General features: G+C 48.0%; 2 protein-coding genes across 6 annotated transcripts in view; one reads left to right on the top strand and one right to left on the bottom strand.

The window, feature by feature from the left end:
• The first annotated feature begins 2361 nt into the window (after positions 1-2361).
• Positions 2362-11344, top strand: elp2 (elongator acetyltransferase complex subunit 2). Of its 3 annotated transcripts, none has more exons than XM_061267338.1 (20): positions 2362-2521; positions 2618-2696; positions 5172-5429; positions 5709-5786; positions 5854-5918; positions 5993-6062; positions 6677-6841; positions 6931-7008; positions 7163-7263; positions 7836-7964; positions 8044-8379; positions 8458-8527; positions 8614-8685; positions 8757-8814; positions 9322-9394; positions 9504-9687; positions 9828-9949; positions 10030-10172; positions 10291-10404; positions 10534-11344. In XM_061267338.1, the coding sequence occupies exons 1-20, from the start codon at positions 2390-2392 to the stop codon at positions 10688-10690; spliced, it is 2484 nt and encodes an 827-aa protein (XP_061123322.1). In that variant the 5' UTR covers positions 2362-2389; the 3' UTR covers positions 10691-11344. The 3 variants fall into 3 exon arrangements, with proteins under 3 accessions (XP_061123322.1, XP_061123323.1, XP_061123320.1); XM_061267339.1 differs by having other exon boundaries at positions 8590-8685; positions 9364-9394; XM_061267336.1 differs by having other exon boundaries at positions 8590-8685.
• Positions 11163-18749, bottom strand: part of gabbr2 (gamma-aminobutyric acid (GABA) B receptor, 2) — a 54344-nt gene continuing 46757 nt past the window's right edge. For all 3 annotated transcript variants that reach the window (XM_061267334.1, XM_061267335.1, XM_061267333.1), the window contains 6 exons: positions 15684-15794; positions 15383-15607; positions 15121-15303; positions 14910-15039; positions 14484-14601; positions 11163-13879 (listed from right to left, as the gene is read on the bottom strand). In XM_061267334.1, coding sequence (XP_061123318.1) covers positions 13714-13879; positions 14484-14601; positions 14910-15039; positions 15121-15303; positions 15383-15607; positions 15684-15794 — 933 coding nt within the window. In that variant the 3' untranslated portion in view covers positions 11163-13713. The remainder of the gene's footprint in view (positions 13880-14483; positions 14602-14909; positions 15040-15120; positions 15304-15382; positions 15608-15683; positions 15795-18749) is intronic.

The following is an 18749-nucleotide window of genomic DNA, read 5'->3' as shown; positions in this document are numbered from 1 at the left end:
AAAAAAAAAAGGGGGGGGGGGGAATAATTGGTTAATCTTTTCCAGTCCCACGCTGTCTAACGTGACGAAAACAAAGTAGCTCGATAATGTACGCCTCGTTCTTTGAATGCAGGTCTACCGCTTAAGGGTGTCAGCCCTAAAAGCTAAAGAAAAAGCCAAATGAGGCCTGCAGAGTTGATTCTTTGACACTGGTGAGCTTTGCATGACGGGAGAGGTCATAAGACATGTCGGCGGCCATGCTGGTGACAGTTTGAGGCCTTTTTTGTGCTCTGTTTGCACCTTTGTGACACACAGCCACTATGTATTGCAAAGCCCGCAGCGAGGCTTCTTGTTCTCACGCACGCACACGTATGTCAGGGCATGCAATGTGTCGTGCCGCTACCGCTAACGAGATATCGACACGTTTTCTCTGGTGTTAATCGGCCTTCGGGTGCCCTTGCGTGAGCATCACCATGATGATAAGGAGCTCATTGTGCAAACCGTGCAGTTTGTGCCGTTCCACCCGCCATCGTTCCGTTCACGGTCCGACAGTTTGGAGAGCCGCACGCAGATAAGAAAAGCGGATAGGTCGCCGTGTGTGGCCGGGAAATTGTTTCATTTTTGCGCTGGGAATTTTCAAAATGTGCAATCATCTGTTTGCATTCTACCGACCTAAAATGCACGTAAACTCAAACTAGGTTTTTTTCATTAAAGACTCATCATTTAAATAAAGGTCTAGTTTTTGGGAGAAATTTGCCATCCCGCCAAAGATCAATGGAATTTGTAGCCATGTCTTTGCCTTTGCCAACAGGGAGGTTGTTGTGGAAATGCTCACCTTCATTAACACGGGCGTGAAAGCACTTGTTTTATCTCCTACGTCAGCATATTTGCGTCTGCTATAGGAGCGTGAAAAAAGAACCACTTTGAGGCTTACCGGGTGTTGACAGGCACCTGCAGCTCAACTCTGGATGCAGCCACGTTAGTTTGTTGGCAATCATAAATAACATTCCAATGCAGTGGCAACAGGTGGCTTGGTGGCGCACTGGGTAGCACGTCCGCCTCACTGTTAGGAGGGTGCGGGTTCGATTCCACCTCCGGCCCTCCCTGTGTGGAGTTTGCATGTTCTCCCCGGGCCTGCGTGGGTTTTCTCCGGGCACTCCGGTTTCCTCCCACATCCCAAAAACATGCTTGGTAGGCCGATTGAAGACTCCAAATTGTCCCTAGGTGTGAGTGCGAGTGCAAATGGTTGTTTGTCTCTGTGTGCCCGGCTGGCAACTGGTTCAGGGTGTCCCCCGCCTACTGCCCGATGATGGCTGGGATAGGTTTCAGCACTCCCGCGATCCCTGTGGGGACTAAGCGGATCCGAAAATGGATGGATGGATGCAGTGGCAACTGGATTGGAGTTACACTAATGAGAAACGGGTCATTTGTTTGCCACGTTGTCGCTACCTCAGGCACAAATGGGCTCATTTAAAGGCAAACATCAAAAAATTCAAAATGTATGTAGTTACAGCTGCATTTAAGTCAAATGAATAAATGAAAATAATAATGACACATTGATCTGCCTTGAGTCCTATTGTGTCAACATTCTTCAACCAGCAGACAACGGTTGACAGTAAACAAAGACTACTCGTAGACTGCTGACAACTCTTGGTGACTAAAGTGTCACCTTAGCCCTTGAATAAAAAAAAAAGGCCTCAGGGCTTTTGATTTAACAAGCACGGTAGCTCTGCTGCGACCAATTATTCAAGACAATCAACATTGGGAGAGGTTTACATTGTGACTGTCGTGTCAGCAGCGTGTCAAATGGGCTTAGTTTGCTTGTCTGGGGATGGAGTCGCTGCCGTTTACAGAAATGTCTGTTCCATTTTGTTGGCTTCCCTCAAAACAAAATCGAAACAAAAGCATCAAAACTAATCTAGTGGAGTGTGGGAATTACTAAAAAGGAAAAAAAAGGTAACATAAAATCCAGTACATTCAGTAAACTACAGAACTGTACTGTCTGTTTAGTAATTACGTGAGTGTATTTTGCCCTCTCGCGGTTATATTTCGAAGGTGCACTTTATGTTCCTGATTTAATTGAAAACAAAACTAAATGTTTTGTTTATCATCATTATTATTTATTAAGTAATAATAGTTTTTCATCTAGTTTTGGTTGTGTCATAATTTTTACTATTATATCAATTTGCTTTCTCTTGTTTTCATTATCAGTGTTATTTATTGTAATTTATTTGATAGTGTGTCATTTGTGTGCGTGTTAGTTTTTATTATTGCATTGATTTTATTCGTTTATATATTGGAATTTGTTATATTTTCAATTAATTCAAAGGCAGAACAAGCATCTCAGTTTGTGTTGCACTCCGGCCGCCCTCAACTATGACGCCATCGTCTTTCGAAATCCCGCAGCAAAATGGCGACGCTCAGGCTCGAAACATGCCATGTCGCCTGTTCGGCTAACAGGACGCCCAACGTCGTGTCTTGGGGCCGCGGGGGGGCGCTCGCTTTTGGGGCATGTCACTCCGTCGCACTGTACGACCCGCAGGTAGGGACATAAATTAATTTGGTCACATTTGGCCGTGAATTTTCCACTATTAACAATCTCTGAGCTAAAAAGAACATTTTGGGCTTTCGATCACAGGAAAGACGAGTTTTGTCAATGCTGAATGGCCACACAGCAAGAGTCAACGCCGTCCAGTGGGTCTATAAAGAAGACGGTGGTGAGTTTATTCCAAGAAATACACATGCAAGTTGTCGCGCCTAAGACCCGAGCCATGGTGTGATACCGCTTTCTTCCTCCTAGAGGGCGGTGTTGCATTGTTATTGTTGGCGACCATACGAGGTATTAGATAGCCATTAAAAGAGATGTCATTATTTATAATGGTTGTAAATATGCATTTTGAGTTGTGCTTCCCTCAACAACATTAGAGAATAATCAACAACAAATTAAATAAATTTGTTTAAAACAGGGGTGTCAAACTCATTTCTTTCCGCAGGCCGCATTGTAGTCATACCTTCTTTCGGAGGGCTATTATTACTTTCAACCCAAATAAATATATGAGCACCTCATATTATATACAGTAAAAGCTACAAAACGATTGTGTCCCACTTGTTGTTGATTCTTGACAAAAAATTTTTTTTTTATATCTTTATGTTTGAAGCCTGAAATGTGGCGAAATGTTGAAAGGTTCAAGGGGGCCGAATACTTTCGCAAGGCACTGTATGTGCACACTGTATTATAAGTGGGGATATGGCTTTCAGGAGCCAGTCACATTCCAACTCAGCGCATATCTGCCACCATTTAAAGCAGGGGTCCCCAAACTTTTTCCTGTGAGGGCCACATAACTTTTCCCTTCTCTGATGGGGGGCCGGTGTCAGTTTGTAACAGAAAAAGTGTGACGATCGTAGGGGAGCTTAAAAAATGTATTGTTTTCCAGAAAGCCACACATAACCAAATAACGGTTATTTAATAACCCTTTCCAGGTTCTTTACAGAAAAAAAGTCAGGAAACAAATAATAACACTATTAATGAAATAAATAATAACTAAATAACCCTCTCTGAGTTCTTCACAGAAAAAACAGGAAATAAATAATAACTAAATAACTCTCTCTGGGTTCTTCATAGAAAAAAAGCCATGGAGCATTAACTTTCTGTTGTGCCATGCACAATCTTAACAGATAGAAGTTCAGCTCAGTTGTCAGAGCAGAATTTCTCTGACACATATGAGCAGTCTCTTAAAGTTCTTGTGTTCCTTCCTTATAATCCTTTTGTAGATTCCAGTAGGCTTGTAGACACCGCTGTCTTTTTTGTTAAAGTTTGCTAGTGCGTCATAGTCTGGAGTAAAATTTGTTGTGGCAATTCTTAGGCGAGATCCGAGGTGTTGGTCCGTTTACCTCGATCTGTGACGGGTTGATGTTGACGCTCATGTGGCTGAACGTCACGTCGCGTACGTCGAGCCAAATTGGCCACTCTCTTTTAAACGCTCGGCACTGTGTCCACCTTGCTTTTCCTTGGGCGTCTCATTTTAATGGAAGGATTCCAGGGGAAGGTTTGTGGGTGGCTTTAGCGCAAAACTGCATCTGAAAGCTCAGCGTGCGAATTACAAGAATGCTGTCGTCACAGCCCACGCTCTAAATTCGGGACTGATACAAATAGAGCGCGAGTGTGCCATGTCCGTACTACGGAGTACGTACACGCACTTGTGTGTGTGCACCGAGCTTTCTGACACTGATTTAAAGTGTCAGACTGACCCCAAATTAAGTTCGGATGCTCGGATTCCTGACATTTTTTTACTTTAGAGCAGAAGACCAAAGGGTTTGCACAAACGCACGATTCAATTAACTTGAATCCAAAGGATATACCGTTTTTTTTTTCATGTATAATGCGCCCCCATGTATAATACGCACCCTAAAAATGGCATGTCGATGCTGGAAAAAGGCCTGTACCCATGTATAATACGCACCCAAATTTTGACTTTTTAAAAAAAGTTTTTTAAAGTCCCAATGATCGTCACACACGCATCTGGGTGTAGTGAAATTTGTCCTCTGCATTTGACCCATCCCCGTGTGATTTTGATCCATCCCTTGGGGGAGAGGGGAGCAGTGAGCAGCAGCGGCGCCACGCTCGGGAATCATTTGGTGATCTAACCCCCCAATTCCAAACCTTAATGCTGAGTGCCAAGCATGGAGGCAACCCATTTTTATAGTCTTTGGTATGACCCGGCTGGGTTACTTAAGTCCGTAACCGTAAAATTATTTCAGAAAAAAGATCATCTTTGGGAACAACCGGATGTTATTCTGCCGGTCAGTATCACTGCGCATGCAGTAGCAAACTCGATAGCGAAGAAATATGTGAGACTCTCAACGGGATCACCGATATTTGAGTGATGTTCCAGTTATTTATCACGATTAGTTTACCAAGTCTGTGTTTTGAGTTCCTCCAATAAACCCTGGTCCAAACTGCACTTGGTCGCCCCACTCCTTTCCACACTCCATCCGTGACAAGACTTTCTTCAAAAATTGTTGTACCATGATTTTGTTCTTCTTCTTCTTCAAAAAAAAAAAATTGTACCCATGTATAATGCGCACCCCAGATTTTAGGACAATAAATTTGTTAAATTTTACGCATTATACATGGAAAAAAAAGGTAATTGTGCTCTATGAAAGTTTATTCTGTTGGGTTTTTCACACCACAGGTCCCGAAACCCACCTGGTCTCAGGAGGCTCGGACAGTCGCATCCTGCTTTGGGCTGCTCAGAATGGCGAGGGGAACCTCTGCCGCCAAGGAGAACAATCCCCTTCTTGTGTGCAGTTTGTCCAGTCGGTGGAGTGCAAAGGCCACACGGGTGCCGTTTGCGCCGTGGACGCCCTCTACGTTGGCACCAGTATCTTGGTGGCTTCTGCAGCGGCGGACTCCAGCGTTAGGCTGTGGCGCTGCGGTGACACCAAAGAGGGTATGAGCCGAAGAATGTCAACACGTTGAAATGATATATGCCACCTTCTCCTTTTCATGAAGTTATTCATTTGATATATTTTAGGGACGTCATATCATTTAGAAAATGTATTTTCAATTGACTTGAATTGTCATTCTGTAAGATGTTAAAATGTGCTTGATGATCCATAAACAACTGTGATAAACATGCTAAAAAAAGAAAATCGTGAATTGGGAAGGAGGCAAACGTACTTTTTGCCGGGAACATCATAGTCGTACAACAAATGTTTGTTTTCTGCAGCCGAGTGTCTCCACTCGCTAACATTGGGCAACGGGTTCGTGATGGACGTCTCCCTGGCTCTGCTGCCAGGCACTCGAGGTACGCCGCCGCGTTCTAGTTGTGCTCATTATTTTCCTGACTTGTCATACGCTGTCTCTCATCGCAGTTCCCGTTCTGGCCTGCGGGGGCGACGACTCTCGGGTCCACCTGTACGTGCAGTCCCGAGAGGAGGTGAGTTTATGCTTGCTTGTCATTTGGAATCTGAACAAGAAAATTATGTTTGATGTCTAAACGTTGCTCTGCAGAAGCTGCAGAGAGTCCTGACGCTGCAGGGACACGAGGACTGGGTGCGTGGCGTTGCCTGGACAGCCATAGGTGAGCTCCATGCAATTGACTGGGTCGCTGCCAAAATAGACAATAAACAAGGTGAATCGTTAACTCATCACATTGGCAGATGAAGCTTCAACCAACAGATGACAACAGTGAGTCCGGCCCACAGTTTTGCCGCCTAAATGGGCAGTCCAGCATGGCTTTTGGCAGCGGCCCAAAACAAACCCTCATTAAGTTTAACCGCGCCGCGTCAGCCACCCATTGACAAACAATAAAGACCTCCTCCTCCGCCCCGCCGCCTTTACGAAGGCGGCCAAGCGTCACTTTTTGCCCCCGTCGCCGTTCATCACCGCGCCCAACGAGGCCAAAGTTGACATCGCTCACGCGGCGAGACGGTGGAGCGTGTTCATTTTGTCTCTCGCCTGTCGCCAGATATTTATTACTTGGCTCGTCTGTCACCGGCTCCACGTACCCGGCAAGGTGGACTAATACTATTAGCACTTGTGGTACGCCACAAAATGTTCTTTGTTAATTGTTTATGAAAAAAAACATTCACCCAATATATTTGTTAATCATGAACTTCAATCAGCCCGTCCAACTTGCACCCCACCGACTCGACTGGTGCACTCAAACGTGCGTGTGCGTGTATGTTTGCGCAGGCAGCGAGCTGCTGCTGGCCAGCTGCTCGCAGGACTGTCTCATCCGAGTGTGGCGGCTGCGCGCCAAGCCCGGGAGCGGCGCCCGGGCCGAGGGCGACCGGGATGACGCTGTCATCAGAATGAAAGAGGACGTTTTTGGAGTGGAGTGGCAAGAGGAGGACCGAGGCGAGCCGCGCTCCAAGCTCATCAACTAGCCGCTGCTTATCTTGCCAAACTGGGTTTTCTACTGTGCGTGCGCCTTTTGGCGTCTTTAGTCTTTGCAGTGGCTCTGGAAACGGTGTTGGCGGGACACGAGAACTGGGTGTACGGCGTACACTGGCAGCCTCATGGGGGTAAGGACATTTGGAGGAACTAAGTGGACCATTTGGTCAGCTCTTGGTCTCCTGGAATGGAAACGAGCTGTCTTGGTAGTTGTCTTGGTGTCAGGCCTCCCAGGAACGTTCTAGTCCGGTGTGGGGTGAATGTCCTTTCTGTCGCCCCCTGCAGGTGGCGAGAAGCAAGAGCCACTCAGTTTGCTCTCAGCCTCCATGGACAAGACCATGATCATCTGGAAGCCGGATCAGGAATCTGGAGTCTGGACAGAGCAGGTGAGTTTTAGCGCCGGTCTCGTTCGGCCACAGACGATTGAATGATGCCCGCATATTTCTCGACCAATCGCGTTTGCGCCGCTTCAATTTCAAAAGAGCGATTAGCACCCGAAGCGACGCACAAAGACACCGGCCATGCAAGAAAATCATTATGTGTCTGTTTGAAGTTCACTCGGGTGTGAACCATCTGTAGAAACGAGAGGCAGCCGCTTTGAAGCGACTGGTGCTCTGTCTGCACAGGAAGCTTAACATGGTACAGGCGCGCACTCGATCGCGCATCAAAGGTGCGCTGGCGAATTAGCATTTTGTCTCTTTTGCCAGCGCCAGCTCATAAAAGGATTCGACTCTTCTTGGGTGCGTCGGCCGTTAAGCTATGAAACGGATGATATGCAAATCTCGGTTTTCAGAAAAACACCGCTACACCATTCCCAGGAAATCACAATATCCTATCAGCGTTGGGATATGTTTAGGGCTACTCTGTTTACTGTGAGGTAGAAGATGGAATTAAAAATGTCGATCCATGTCATGACTTCTCCAAATGCAGTCTTTTTTTTGTTTGTTTCTGGGCGCAGGTGCGTGTCGGCGAGGTGGGCGGTAACACGCTGGGCTTCTACGGTGGCCAGATGAGTCCGGACGGTTGCATGATCCTGGCGCACGCCTTCCACGGTGCTCTCCACTTGTGGAGCAAGGACGCCGACTCGGTTGGAACTCCACTCGCGCTCTCCGTGTGGCTTGACGCTGCTTTAGGATTCTTCATCAATCGTGCGTTTCCTCCGCCAGGGCGAGTGGAGGCCTGACGTGGTGCTGTCGGGCCACTTTGATGCCGTCCAGGACCTGATCTGGGATCCCGAAGGCCAGTTTGTGCTGAGCGTGAGCTCAGACCAGACCGCCCGCCTCTTCACGCCGTGGAGTGGCCGGCCGCGGCCCAGCTGGCACGAAATTGCGCGTCCGCAAATCCACGGCTACGACGTGCAATGCCTGGCCGTGCTGGGCCGCTTCCGCTTCGTGTCGGGCGCCGACGAGAAGGTTCTACGCGTCTTCCAGGCGCCGCGCAATTTCATGGACAACTTGGCCAACATTTCAGGGACGTCCAGGGAAGAGCTGCTGGGGTCCGACGTGAGGATCTCGCTGTAGTTGTTCAAAAAGCTTTCGTGTGGAAAAGCTTTCGTGACTCATCCGCGTCCCCCTTGGCAGGACTGCGCCCGGCTGCCCGAAGGCGCCAGCACGCCCGCCTTGGGATTGTCCAACAAGGCTGTCTTTCAAGGTCAGATTTCAGGGCCGGCGTATCATTTGTGCCATTTCCAACATCTTGGGTCTGATTGACAGCTGATCTTGTTCCATCAATCAAAGACGGCGAGGAAAAGTTCAGCGGCGCCTCTGACCGATATCAAGAGTCTAACTTCCACCCTATCAACATGAGCGGTACGCTACTTGCCTCCTTGGTGTCACCACCTTTACGACCACAACCACGATGTACGCTTGCTTGTTTGCAGAACCTCCACCGGAAGATCATTTGCTGCAGAACACACTTTGGCCCGAGGTGCAAAAACTGTGAGTATCCATCAGCCCTCTTTGCATTAGCAGTCCAAGCCTCCTGATTAGTCCCTACGACTGACAGCCCAATATTTGCATCCTTTTTCTTTTGCAAATGTCACGTCCATTTCGTCTTGCGCATTTATTTAGCACAGCCCCCAATTGTACCCACAAGCTAAAAAAAACAAAAACAAATGTAACATTCTCTCGGGCGACATGAACATGACTGATGACTTTTCCCCTTTGTAAAGGTTTCCAATGCAGCGAGATGGAATTGTTTGTTTTGCTTTGGGCCCCAAGGCTTAATTGCATGTGAAAATGATGCTCTTGCCTTCTTTTCATCAGCCCACTTTCCTACGCACACACACGCAGCGTCCAGCCTATCCATTGCCTGCCTCCTGTTGTTAATTCCATTTACAAGTCATTTTGCCATGAAGATGACACATGCTGCCCATTTGTTGCCCCGGTTTGACTAGAGTGCATCGTTTAGCCTTAATGGCGCCCTGAGAAATTGTCCTTTTCCAGGTACGGCCATGGCTTTGAGATGTTCTGCCTGGCTTCTGACAGAGGCGGGACGGTGGTGGCGTCGGCGTGCAAGGTAACATCGGCGCAACCAACAGAAGGGGCAAGGAGAGCCACCATCGCAAGCTGCTCTTGAGCCACAAGGAAGGAATGGAAGCCGCAAATTTTCTTTTCCTGGACGGCAGGCGTCCAAGGCGGAGCACGCGTCGGTGCTGTTGTGGAGCGCCAGCACGTGGCGCCAGCTCCAGGCGCTGCCATGCCACGCCCTCACTGTCACTCAGATGGCCTTCTCGCCCGACGACGCCATGCTGCTACTCGTCTCCAGAGACCGTACCTGGTCTCTGTGGCGCCGACAACAGGCTCATCCAGGTATTGTGCCACTACAACTATTCCTTACGAGCAGAACTTATACATGTTGGTCCGGATGAATCACTCCTTCTCTTAAATCAGCCACTACTACAAATAATATTAGGATTTGCTGCTTCTGTTGTTGTCGTGTGCCCGTGCAGAGCCTCAGTATGCTTTATACGCACGCACTACGAAGGATACGTCGGTGCACAGCCGCATCCTCTGGTCATGTGACTGGAGTCCCGACGGCACATACTTTGTGACGTCCAGCCGGGACAAGAAGGTGACCTCCCGCCCGTGACATGGACGGCACCACGTGCAGCACGGCGCGACAACGTGCTACGTACTTTGCGTGTCTTCCAGGTGCTGGTGTGGGGACCTTGTCCAAAGGACCGGCTTGATGACTCGGTCGCTCCCGCTGAGGTGAAGCCGCGCTCCTCCATCTTGGATGTGGGCGATTCTGCTACAGCCGTCACCTTCTGCCCGCAGCTCTGCTCGGACAACAGGTTTTTTTTTGTTTTTTTTTTTAATACTACCACCACCGCTAAAGTTTCGTAAACCTAATAACATGCATCATATTCAAAAGAATTTTTTTGCAAGACACTTATTCATCTTCCTTTTCAGTTACCTCCTGGCCGTGGGACTGGAGTGCGGCCGGATAATTGTGTTCGGGTGGAGGCCCGATGGAGATCACGCCGGAGGCCAAGACTGGATCAGATACGGCGAAACGGACCCTTCGTATCCTTCCGCTAGACATTTATCACTTTCCGTCTCCTGTTGTAGCAGCGTTACAGGAGTGTCTTCTAGTTGCGAGTACCCCTGCACACTTTGCAGTCTTGTTTACCTTCACCGTGCGCCGTCCAACAGACAAAGTCACACGCTAGCCATCAAACGCTTGCGCTGGAGCCCCCGGGCAGGCCGGGCGGGGGTCCCGGAGGAGAGCACCAGCGCCTGGCTGCAGCTGGCCAGCGCCAGCGCCGACCATGCCGTTAAGATCTTTGACGTCAATGCCGAGGCTCTTTAGCGCCACCTGTCCACCACCCATGTACACAAATGATTATCACGTTTTGTTTGCTGACCTATAAAACATTTTTTACGTGCTCACCGATTCCATGCGGTCAGTCAACAGAACTAAAGAGAAGTGAGGCAGAATTTGCCACCTTGCACATTAAAAATCAAGGGCACTCTCAAAGGTGAACTGCCAGCGTCTCAGGGAGATTCGTTTCCGCGTAATGTCGTTACCGGAATCGTCCATCCGACCCGAGCGGCATATTAATGCTCGGATGCCCTTGAAGGCTTCTCTAGGAAATACGTGCAGTGAAAAAAAAAATGGTCAAGACTCATTTTGTCACTTTCAGTCTCACTTTATTCAACAATGATGTGAAACGTAAAAGCCAGTCCAGAACATTCAGAAGAGAAAGAAGGTCGCTTTTGAAACCCCGCTCACAATTAGCGCCTACATATTCAGGTCCGGAATAACAACTAATGGCTCTCTGAGAAAATAAAGAAAAGTAAATAACAAATAAGAACATTCAGGTATTTCCAACATGTGATACTTTTTCTTTTATACAACGCTTCCATATCTATAACTCATCTGTACATAACAGTTACAGATACTGTAAATTAAGGTTTGCCCAAAAAGAATTCAAAAGATTAAAAGGAGACGACTTCCAAAGTATCCTGGTGGCATATTTTGTGAAAGAAATGGTACTTTTACATATACATTTCAATATATCTATGTATTTTATATATATATACTGATATATAAATATCTATATACTGCAGTTCACTCTGTGGTAACAGAAAACAAGTTATTGCCCTTCTTGAACGTGTTGCATTCAAACGCAAGTTTTGGTTACTGTTTGCTGCATGTTGGTTCATGATTAATCATAATCATCATCATAAATGTATCGTTATGGAGTAAAGCACAATCATTGACAAAACAGCAATTTTTAATCCAGAATGTAGCGTGCGTTCGGCTTTTGCGGACACACTTTGATTTTTGTAAAAAGGCCGCTCTGAGAAGGAAAAAAGTCAAATGTATTTTGAATTGTTTTGAGGGAGAAGAGATTAACAATTCCTTTCCCTTTTTTAAATGGAATTCACCCTGCCGACTGCTCGTGAGGATAAGCGTTTCTGAAGATGAAATTTACCCGCACCAGCTTTCTTTTAGGCTTGAATGTAACATTCTCTCAGTAAAATTAAGATCATTATGAAAGTTTTGGAGGAGAAACATTTTAGATGAAGTGAAGGAAATTTCTGAAAGCTTTTATTTGAAATCTTGCAGTATAACCCCCCCCCACTTCATTTTTCATCTCGTAAAAATACTTTTTGGAATTTAAAAATCAACAACTTTATTGCCAGAAGACTACTGTATGTTTTTCCTTGTCAGTGCGGCTCTGTTAACACACTGTTATTTTGAAACAGAAAGGCTACAACTGATGGACCAAATTGTGTTCATGTTTGAAAAATAAAAAAAACAACAGCAGCAAAACATGTCATTTGGCAAATGAAAAAGTGGTGCGAAGGATCGTTGAATTCTGTCTGCTCACCTGTTCATACGACTCCAAAATGAGTTTTTCTTATTTTATTTTATTTTACGGGAACGTCACAAGGACGAGCAGCTGATAACACCTGTGTGAAGTCTACATTTGATTTCATGCCGTCTTGAGGGAAAAACACCTCAACAATTAATTGGAAAAAAACAACCAAAAACAAACAAACATCCCATCCATGGACACCTGTGCTCAAGGTATCTGCAAATTGTACACAATCACGGAGAATGTCACAGAATAGAAAATGTCCACTTGGACTGTATTCAGCGTCTCTGAATTTTTCTCGTTTGGACTCAACTGGGCGAGGAGCGCCAGTCCTGCGCAAGATTCCGAAAAGCGGGCGGAGCCACACTGAAACTTTGAAAGTTCGTCTACTGCTCCTTTACTTGAGTCCAGTTTCTGCTCGCTGGGGGAAGGGAAGGAGTGCACTCCTGCTGTCCCGAGTGTGTGTGTGTGTGTGTGTGTGTGTGTGTGTGTGTGTGTGTGTGCGTGTGTGCAGTGCGCACCATGATGACGGTGAGTGTAGAAGACGACAGGCACAGCGCTTGGACGGACGCCTTTTACAAAAACAAAAAACAACCTTAAAACCAAGACACCGATGGTGAAAAACAACAAATTTGCTCCAAATAAGCAAATATCTCCATAGCAACAGGGGCCAGAGGAGTGTGCTTTGACGCTCGGACCCTCTTGGCGACGATGCCTTGGCGGGCAAAAAGCGGGATTGGGATGGATAGGCTCGCAGATGACAAGGGTCAGAATTTCCACGACCCACAAAGGGGTCGTGCTTTTTATTGCTGAAGATGGACGGACGGCTTCAACAATTTTGGTAGAATAATTTTGCTTGCTACAGCACTTTTTAGACGTGGGCTAGTGTTAGTGTATTCCTGGAACCTTTGACAGTGACATGACTTTGTCATGCGATGACAAATGTATCATCTCATCTCTCGATTTGTAAAATTGCAACAATTTACACGCCGTTTGTGATATGACAATTCGGGAGCTTCATCATTCGTGGCGAGTAAAAATTGTCGTATCTAAATCTAAATTGGCGAAATCTGCGTTTTCGTCAGGCAAAATGGAGACGTTCTCGTATTTCGGCTTTATATTATGAAAAAAAAAATCTGACTAAGATTTTTGAGAATCAGTGCCTTGAGCACAAAAAAATATATATAAAGCTACCAATTAGCATCTGATCGTTTCCTGAAAGGCGAGCAGAGTCGCTGTTACCCGCGGTGTGGCCGTAACGACGATATTTACAACATCACAAATGATAAAGACCTGCGGCGTAAGGAGGGGGGGGTAAGCGAGGGACGGGTCGCTCTCAAGGTCGCGCTCGCCGTGGCGGGTGTTTCCCAGAGGAGCCCCAAAACAGTGCTTGGCTCTCCTCTGCGTGGATGCTAGCAGTCAGTCTGCCGTAGAAAAGACACCGACACACAAAAAGACAGTTGTGTGCGCGTGCGTGTGTACGGGGAGGGCGTTGTCTGTGCGTAGCTCACAGGCCCGACACCATGACCCGGTAGGAGGGCGGCATGTGTCTGTGGCGCGGGCTGGATCCGGGGCTGTCGGTGGGGCTGGTGCAGCTGGCGTCCACGCCTCCTATGGATGGCAGATAGGCGTGGTGCAAGATAGGCAGCTGCAGGGACAGCCGGCGCTGGATGCTAAGTATGCAAAAAGCACAAAATGCCATTACAAGATGACTCGCAGCGGGCGGGAAACGTGCTACCACAAAAGTTTGCAATTTTTTTTCCCCCACTTTTTTTTTTTTAATCTCATCGAATTCTGTATTTGACGATGAATGCTATCAAAGAGCGTCACGCTCATTGTGGTTTCCCCTGAGACAATTGTGGAAAACCCGGTCGGTCTCCCTCTTTGCCGACATTTGAGCTCATTCCTTATTTTTTTTCTCCGGCGCGCAATCAAACATTCAGCGGGCTGGGGAATCGCTGCCAGTGTTCTGCTCTATTTCCAGAGCCACCTTACATAAGCCTCTTTCCGACATCCTACCTGTCAAAGTCGGCATTTTGGCGCCAAATGCGCGGGCGTGTGGGTGGCGCTTCCTAAATAATGCATGACGACCATGCCAGGCGCTCATCAATTATGAGTGAGAAGACGTCGACGCGACGAGTCCGGTGCAAGCGCGAGGCGGCGTGGGCGAGCACCGTCGGTGACGTGGGCGAGCACCGTTGGTGACGTGAGCCACATCAGCCGCCGAGCGACCGAAAGACGGGCGGCGAATGTTATGAGGGTGTATTATGGACTTACTGTTCGGGAGAGTTGATGTCCTCCAGAGGACCTCTGGTTATTCTGGAAGGATCCATGGAACCCCACTGGCCTTGAGGCTTCTGCTCTAGGTGGTTCTTCAGCAGGCTCCGCTCGATGTCTGCACGCAAACACAAAATGCATCCGGCTGTCAAAAATGGCATCGCTTAGGGGTTTCTCTTTGTTGTTTTGTCCTCCTCAGTTTTTGTCCCAGATTTCTGCGCACCGACTGATCTGGCTCATTGATCGCAGTGTTCAGAGCTCCCGCTGGACATCAGCGCACCACCATTTGAAAGTCCCTAAAAAGTCTAAGCTTGTAGTGGCGCTTTAAAAGCCCGGCTCGATGTCAACTTCGTTAAGAATGCAGGAACGCAGTGCTCTACTCGAAAGGAAAAAGTCGCACTCGAGGACGAGTGACCAATTTGGTACCTTTGCCGTCAGTGAAGTTGCGTATGCTGAGGATGTTGTTGGCGTCCGGGTAGTGGTTCTGTTTGATGTAAGGCGTCTTCTCAGGGGTGTCCTGCAGCTGCATGGTCACCTCCTCCAGCTCCTTGTCCAACTTAAAGACAAAACGAGACACCAAATGTTTGGCCGCCAGCTAACAACGTCCCGGTTCAAGTTTGACGGCTCTCTGCGCCACCTCTGTGATCCTCATGCGGAGGCGGTGGTTGTCGGTCTGCAGGCCGTCCAGTCTGGAGGTATTGGCTTGATTCACGCTGGTGACCGAGGTGGAGGTCTTGGAGTCCTCTTTCTTCTGGTTCTGCGTGAACTTGAGCCTGCGGTTCTGTGTGGCGGCGTCCGGGTTGGTCCTCATGGTAATCAACTACGAGTGGACGTGATGTCGTTAGCTTGCCAGCGTCGATGTTGGCTAGCTAGTTTCAACACTTTGGGCGACCATTCACCTTGGGTACAAAGACCAAGCAGAGGGTGATGGTACTGCAGAAGATGATGACCAGCGCCACAATGCAGAACTGGACGTTGGGCTGGTCCCTGGTGAGGAAAGAGACGGCGGCTCCGATGATGCACATGATGCCGACGTTGTAGACGCTCATGCCGATGTATTTGCTGTCGTTGAGGGCGGGGATGCTGACGTTCCTGGTCTCCCAAGCCAGGAAGCAGCCGAACAACTGCGGGGGCAACAAGAGGAAGGCCGTGAGCGAGGTGTCGAGGCGGCGGCGGCGTAACGGAGCCATGTTTCCGCACCATCAGCAGGCCCTTGTTGGCATAGACGATACCCAGCCAGATGGTCATGTGGGTGCTCTCGCAGTGCTCCAAGAAGGGACGGATAGCGATGTCTCTGTCGTGAGGGTCCGCCTGTTCCCAAACACAACGCAGGAAATGTGCTTAGATCCGGACGCAGATGGTGGCTGCTACTACCGAGTTTTGAAACACTGTCGCAGCGTCTGACCAATGAGAGACAAATTTTATTTTGCTAAGTAAAACTAGCATTAAGGGCTGAATCTGTAGAGCGTGCAACCAAGCCCAAGATGACCCAAAACGGGGGACCTCCTGTCTTTTTAGTGATGGCATTGTCTCATGAGGCGTTTGGGAGTCCTCCTTTTATATTCTGGATTCTCCCAAGTGGATTTAAACTAATCCATGACACAAATGACACTAATGGGCGAGACTAATCTGGAACAATCATGAGATTTACACCTCCTCATGTGCTCTTGACACATTGCGTCTAATCTCATACGCACATCCACGCGTGAGTTAAGGCACGCTTTTTCTCTTAAAAAAACAAGTTTAAAAAAGGATCTTGTGTGCGAGAATATTTCTGGAGTGTGAGTGCAAGCAGTGACGTAGAGGGAGAGCAAAGCGGACCAAGACACGAGATGACTTGTAGGTAGCCAAAAGGAGCCAGCCGTGAAGACAGAAATGCTGAGAGGGAAAGTTGCTTCATTATTTAAAAGCAAAGAAATGTCTTTAGAAATGTTTTGTTTCTGTTCCCAGTCCATAAAAAAACAAGCTTGGATTCGTTTGAAGCCGGCATTTAGCCCCTTGGGCAAACTCCAAAATCTGGGGACGAGCTGATGCCGTAAGCGGCAGTTCGTGTTTAGACACAATTTTGAGCGAAGTTCCTCCGGTCAAGTCCACACTTCCTTCACTTAAACCTTTGTCCCTGATTATTAGATCACCCATAGCCTTGTATTTCAACGTGTGATATAAGCTATTAACTACGTTTTCAGCCCATTATTCTGAACACCACATCCATTATACACGTTCATGTTTTGCTGGTTTTCATCCCGACAGCGGAATTGTTTGTTTGCGCAAAGCCGCGTCGCTGACAAGGACAAAAAATAAAAATAATGAGCGTAAATGAGTTATAACGCTCATTAGGCTCACGTGGCTATCGCAGCGCGGCAGGCGGGAGATGTCTGGGGAGTTGCCAGGCAACCGGGGGGAGGGCGGGAGGCGGCGGGCGGAAGGCAAAAGGCGCCCGTCCACTGTCATTGCTCACGGCATTAGCCCGGTGACAGGAGGGCCGCGAGAAGAGTTTAGATGAGCCCGGCGGGGAGTGACGGGAGAAATGGAGGGTGGGATGGAGATGGATGACAGGATAAGACATCAAGGCGGGCGGGAGAAATGGAAGCAAGGAGACAGGAAGGAATGCGGAGCCTGAGTGGAAATGAGGAGCCACAACCGACCTCCCCCAAGGCTTGCTTGTGTGGTTAGTACAAACACAATTCATTTTTATACATGCATATTTGGATTTCATTAAAAAAAAAAGATCTGTATTCAATCAACTGTTTTGTGGCGACCATACATAAATTAGTTTAAAGTCACTTCATTACAGTTTCAACGGGAGAGTCTTTTTATAAATATAATAAAACCCTCCCACTTGAAGAGTGTGTATTGCATTCCCGCGTCAGGTGCGAGCCCAGCGGCCACGGCACGGGAATTCAACGAGGATCAAGTGTGACTATATGACAAGGTCCAGAGGAGAAAGTGAAGGAGTCCCTGCCTGGTGCTGCCGGTGTGGCTGTGCCCCCTTAGGCCTGAGCTGACCTACATGCACGCCTACACACGCACACACAGCAGCGACTTGCCTTCATGCTCACATGAGGACCAGCTTTTGACACATCCTGGTGAGCAGTGAGTGCCCGTAACAACTTTGATGGCAGAAATAATCTGAACAATTGCAACGTCTTCACCCACAGAGATTGTTTCCTGAAATCCAAAGACAGCCCATTAAAAAAAAAAAAAAAAAGATGAATATAGTATACCTGGTGGCGGTAAATGGTTAGATTTCAGTTAGTGAATATAAGCATCCACGGCGGTAAAGTTTTTGTTTGCTGACGGCTGCATGTCTCGGCAGGCTTCTGAGGACAACGGTTTGGGGAGTTCAACACCCCGTCCGCTCCCACCTCAGGGGAGTTGAGGAGAGGCGTTGCGTGCGCTGGATAACACAGCCAATTAAGCAGCTGCCATGCGGCGGCGGCGCCGGCCGAAAGCAACCGGTTACGGCCTCGCAGGACTCAATTAGCACTCTGTTTTGTCGGCACTGCCGCAGACGAGAGGATTCCCTCCACCGGAGGATCGACAAATCCTGAGAGCATCAAACATGATGCACACTAGAGTTGAGCAACTCAAGCGCTGATTGTGTCAATAATGAGAAGAATTCATTCACTTGCATCTGTGCCAGCCAGGGGCCCTTCAATTACCAACTGTAACGCTATCCCTGAAGCTGGAACTAAAAACCAAATCCCGAACCTAAACGTCGGTGTGAAGGAAAAATGACAAAGGAGATGAGGAGCAAATGAGAGCGAGGCCGTGTCACATTGACTGAGACTGTTGCGAGGAAACACCTCCTCTAATCTCCTTCCACCCTACGCGAGATGTTTGCTAATTATGCTCAGCACGTCCACAAACGTGACGGAATTAAAAAGCCACGAGAAGCAGAGGCTCAGGCTGAGGTGGCGGCATGGGCGGAGCGCGCCTCAACTAACGCGAACCCCCAAGCCCACCTCATAATCACAGAACCAACGACAGCGAAACCGAGAACAGATCCTTTGCATCTAATCAACCTCCATTTTTTCTTTCTTTTTTAAGACGTTGCCGACAAAAAAGGTCCTCCGCCCGTGATGGGATTTAATATCCGCCATCTTCGTCAGCATGCTGCAACTCATTAGCAGTATTGCCACTTCAGTGGCATTTAACGCCTCGCCACAAATACGACTCAGCCTGCTCGCCGACAAAGCAAACAAACGGCAGCAACTTCGCGGCCTCGGGCAGTTAACGCGCGAGGCGCAGATGGAAAGCGCTTTA

This window comes from Syngnathus typhle, linkage group LG20 (genome assembly GCF_033458585.1).
Source record: "Syngnathus typhle isolate RoL2023-S1 ecotype Sweden linkage group LG20, RoL_Styp_1.0, whole genome shotgun sequence".
NCBI lineage: Eukaryota > Metazoa > Chordata > Actinopteri > Syngnathiformes > Syngnathidae > Syngnathus > Syngnathus typhle.
This window is presented reverse-complemented; position numbering and strand designations above follow the sequence as displayed.